At 45.1% G+C, this 5288-nt stretch overlaps 1 protein-coding gene across 1 annotated transcript; it reads right to left on the reverse strand.

Annotated features, from left to right (window-relative positions):
* Positions 1-1870: 1870 nt before the first annotated feature.
* Positions 1871-3823, reverse strand: LOC135825681 (MFS-type transporter SLC18B1-like). Its single transcript, XM_065338301.1, has one exon. The coding sequence runs from the start codon at positions 3615-3617 to the stop codon at positions 2169-2171; it is 1449 nt and encodes a 482-aa protein (XP_065194373.1). The 5' UTR covers positions 3618-3823; the 3' UTR covers positions 1871-2168.
* Positions 3824-5288: the final 1465 nt, after the last annotated feature.

Raw genomic sequence — 5288 nt, forward strand, 5'->3', positions numbered from 1 at the left:
GAGAGCTATCGCAAAAATCATGTTGATGATCAACCAAGTTTGTCAAATATTTTATTTAATCTGGATTGTCGATCAGCTCCATCAAGTCCGCTGTTCTGCACTAGGCACCGGCGGATTATGCCGGCAGAAAAATTGGCAGAATTCGGTACTTTTTCTGGTAAGTTTCATGCATGTTTGGTATGTCACTAGTGTGGATAAAGAAATGAAGCAGAATTCGAGGAATTGCCCGCCATAAGGTTTGTATGGTTCTGCCAATTTCACTGCTTTTCGAGCAGAATCTGCCACCTTTTCGAGCATAATCCGCCGGTCCCTATTCTGCACATGTACAATGTATGTCACGCGGCGGTCGTCGCGGGCGACTTACATACATGTACATGTACATGTATGAGCAAATTGCCATACTTCGATTATACAAATGGGGATACATGTGTGTTCAGTATAATTATTTTTATAATACATGTAAACAGACAAAGGACACACTAATTATTTTGGGCTCAAGTTGTGCAGAGGCTTGCTGCTAGTGAAATTCGAGTCTTACCCGGGATGTGAATACAGTAAAACCTGTCAAGGCGACCACTCGGATAAGGCGACCACCTGTCCCAAAAGACCACTGCACCCAGGACCAAGAGATGCTACTTCCAGTCAAATGACCCTGGATAAGGAGACCACCTGACAACAGAGACCACATTTGAAGGTCCCTTGAACGGTCGTCTTAGACAGGTTTCACTGTACATGTACTTGTTGATTGGAGTGACGATGTTGGTTTGACTACGCCCTAGTCACTACCACCTTTACGTACAGGCCTCTGTGCAGAGGCTTTTCATTTTTTATATTTTTTTACAAAGTACGAAGAAGTGTAAAAACAACAGAAAAAATGATAAGGCACCCATTTTGAAAATCCAGGGGATAGCCCACACCTGGTACTGCCACTGCATTATAGATCATACGTAATGACTGATAAATGGTGTGAAGCAAACTAATAACAAAGAGGCTTTTCATTTGGGGCAAGGAATGGACCCTGCCGCTTGAACCCTGAACCCAGTAAAATGCCTAGCTTCGAGGGCAACTCTGCGCTGTGAGAACCTTGAAATGCTGTTTTTTTTCTAAATACCGGTACACGTCTCGTGCATGTACATTATACCTGTCAGAGAAGAGGCATCCATCAAGCCAGCACACACTGGTACTGTAATCACCGTCGCCGATCTATTTCAGGGAAAATATATGAAACTCGGATGTTGAGCCAATAATAAATGTAGAAAGGAAAAGGACATATGGATACGAGTTAAGAGTAACTCTCCTCACTGTAACCAGATACTATATACAGTCAGAAAATGCAACAACTAGGCGCAACACTGACAGAGTACTGAGACATTCGACGTCCTCACACCAAGTTAGAAGGCTGTCGGTTAGCGCTACGGAGATGTGTTGAAGCCAGGTGTCAGGACGTCGAATGTCTCAGTACTCTGTCAGTTTTGCGCCTAGTTGTTGCAATTTCTGACTGTGTAATAGTATCTGGTTATAGTGATGGAGAGTTACTCTTGACTCGTATCAATATGTCCTTTTCCTTTCTAAAATAATTATATGAAAGCAAAAATAATTGTGTAGAACCAAACTGATCATCAGTGTGGATTGTTCACTCAAGTGATGTTTGTGGAAGGAAGCTGGTATGCTGCAGTTTGTTCTGAGGCACGTAGTCGATGGAGCTGAGCCACTCTTCTGTGTTGGCCCCTTGTTCCCAAGTTGCCCGGTTTTAGTTTCAAACTGTGGTGTTAGTGACCAGGTCACACTCAGTTGAGTTAACTCATATCGAGAAATGTCGGGAGAGACCGAGATTGGGTAAATCTAGATACGAAATAAGGCAGATGTGAAGTCATGCATGTGAATTTGTTACTGAAGTACGCGAGAAGTGTTTAAAGCGAAAAAATGTGATGAAAATAAATTATCAATCGGATGTTGAGCCAATAGTATTAAGTGAGAAGAAACGACCAATAAGATAGGAGTTATGACTAACAGTTCGCTAAGGTAACGATATGTTATACAGTCAGGTAGTATGACAACAAGGCATTAAACTGACAGCGATATTGAGACATTCAACGACCTGACACCTGGCTCCAAAAAAACTCCGAAGTGGAAAATAAATAACGTTTTCTGGCAATGAAATTAATGGTTTAAGAATGACCTTTCACGAGATTCTCAAGCTGTACAATGAGCAGTTTGTCACTGCTGGCTGCAGCAATGGAGAAGAGCACAGTCCAGAGCAAATACACTGCACCCAACATCGAGGTGCCATACTCAAACCCAACGGCTGCCGTTACTGTGCTGCCCAGCATTGGCCCAACACCATAGCCAAGAGAGGCTGCTGCTTGGAAGAGGCCAGCAGCTGCAGCGCGCATCTCCCCCGGACTGCCCAAGCCATGAGCATCCAGAGTTCTGAGAATATCAGGTACTGACGACACAGCGGTAAAGCCCCATCCCATGCCAAACAGCACCATAGCTAGGTAGGTGAAAGCCACTGACTTTGGCAGGGGTAGAAAAGGAGCAGGGCCAACTAGCTGACAGCCTATTCCACATATGAAGAGACCAACGGCTTGCATGAGCCTGGGGTTAAGCGAGCGATCGACCCAATAGCCTATGGGCAGAGTGGCCCCACTGAACGTAACACTCTGGATAGCATAAGCAATTCCAGCATATAGAGTCGGTAGGTTGAATGCATGCTTCAGGTACACGGCGAGAACTGGCTCTGTGAATCCCATGATTAACACGCCAATGAATATGCTGATGAGCACCATCCACACCCAGGGTATAGAAAGCAGCCGACAATAACTAATGTTGCTCTTCAGCTTGACTGAAGACAACTCCGTTTCAATGGACGGCAGGAACATGACGAGAAGAACAAGGTTGATTCCAAGAACACCACTGACGACGTAGAAAGGAAGAGCAAATCCACCCACGTCATACAGAACTCCGCCTAATGCCGGACCTATAGCATAACCTACTCCATTAGCACACCTCAACACTCCATTCACTAATCCGTTCGACTCCGGGAAGGCACCGACCAGTAGGGAAAATGAAGAAACAAAGTTTGCTGCTGTTGAAATGCCTTGCACTAAGCGGATAGAGAGGCACATTGCCAGGAAGATACTCCACGACTCGATTTTACCGACAAAACTAAACAGAAATATCATAGCACTGATCTCGAATGTACTCATAACTAACATCAACTTACTTCCAACATTCACAATGTCCTTGGCGAAGATTGGAGCAGCGAGAAATTCCACAAGTGTTGCTATGCTGATTATCAGACCAATGGCGAAATGATTTGCAAAACTCGCACTAGGTACTTTGTTCAGCGCTTCCCGACCAAAGAATGGCATCATCAAGCCAATAGCCGTCCACACGATCGTGTTGTTGATCGCGACGAGCAGCAGGATGATGTTGCAGTGGACTGGCGAACGAGTATTGGCTTTGGCTCCAACGCCATCATAAACCTCACGCTGCTTTCGAGGTGTGGGAGCGTCAGAGAGATCCGACTCTGGCAGCTTTGCTTTCTGATCTGCTTGCATCGATACATTGCAATCCGTAGCGTTGGAGACGGTCAGGACAGTCTCCTCACTCATATCATGATTTGCTTGATGGCGTCCTTTGGGGTTTGCTAATATCCCGTTCTCCACCTTGCCATCAGCACTAGACTATTCAGTGTTTTAATATAATAAAATAAAATAAACACAGGCACGACTCGTACCTGTCGGATGTCAGAAATAGCATTCACGCTCACTTATGATTGTATCTTCACCTGAGCCAGATGTCGCAACTACTTAATGTCTTTGTTACTTGTACCTGTAGCCGGTGTTTGCCACTGTGTATTTTCTAGATTTTGTCCTTCCGCAGGCCAGCCAGTACAGCTGGTGAAGTCCAGAACAAGAACTGACTGTATGCTGTGGAGTGTATACCATGTACTGCATGCACTAGACTGCAGTCGACACTGCACTCACTGTCAACAGTCCACACAGCACTGCACTGTCAACAGTCTACACAGCACTACTGTCGTACTGAGCTGACCTCACTGTACTACTGTGTGTACTGACGGCACTGATGTCCAAGTGTCTACTTCTAACTAATAATACTATTACTAGTAATAGTCTTAGTTCCAGTAGAAGTAGTACATGTACAGTGCTGGCAACTGAAATCCAACCCCTGATCAGCTGAGCGCACCGCTCAGGGGGTCGGATTTCAGTTGCCAGCACAGTCTGTAGTACAAATGTCATGATGTAGTACTAGTACTAGTAGTAGTACAGACAGACTGAGATTTAAAATTAAACTATTAATTTCATTGTTTCTGTGATCGTGACTGTTGACTCGAGCTATCCCAGGAGAGTCATTACGTTCCTAGAGGCATTTGGAGGCGGTTGCAATAGTTTTCACTCCAATTGGGCTCCTCAGTCCGCCGTTCCATCACCCAGCTGGTTTCTTCCTCATTGGGCCCGTCGTTTCAGTCGGTCGCACAGGTACCAGGTGTAGCGCGTGTGTCGTTTCTGCGCGCATGGCCTCGGGCTCTTAGTCTTAAGGTGGCTCACGCCTATTTCAAAAAAATTAACGATTGCTCTGAAAATTTGGTGGGTGGTTGCTCTTAGGTAGTGTATGCAAATGGCGAGTTAAAAAAACGGGGTCTCAATGCTAACTTTTGAGATATAGGCGATGACAATTTCACTAAATTGTCAAATTTGTACAGGATTTGTGATGTATAGCGGACGGGTATTTAATCAAGAACCTGATTTACAATCTTCCTCATTTTTTGGTTATTGAATGGACTAAATGTGTACATGCCAATGAGAAAATAAAAAACATATGCTTCAATGCTCAATTTCGCCATATAGGCGCAGAATGCCTTTTTGATAAGTTTGCTTTGGTGCATGTACATGCACACCTACATATCTCATGTACATGTCCATATACATCTACTCTTCTCTACTAGCCCCCACCCCAACCCTGCAATACACATTGACACACGTGTACACACACACACATACCATACACATACCACCCACATACCATACACACACACACACACACACACACACACACACACACACACACACACACACACACACACACACACACACACACATACACGTGCACACACACACACACATGCGTGCAAACACACACACACACACACACACACACACATGCGTGCAAACACACACACACACACACACACACCTGTCCTGTCGAGCCACTACCACTAGGGTCACGTGGGCCCCGGAGGGGCAGCAGAGAGAGAGAGAAAG

This window comes from Sycon ciliatum, chromosome 10 (genome assembly GCF_964019385.1).
Source record: "Sycon ciliatum chromosome 10, ocSycCili1.1, whole genome shotgun sequence".
Taxonomy (NCBI): Eukaryota; Metazoa; Porifera; class Calcarea; order Leucosolenida; family Sycettidae; genus Sycon; species Sycon ciliatum.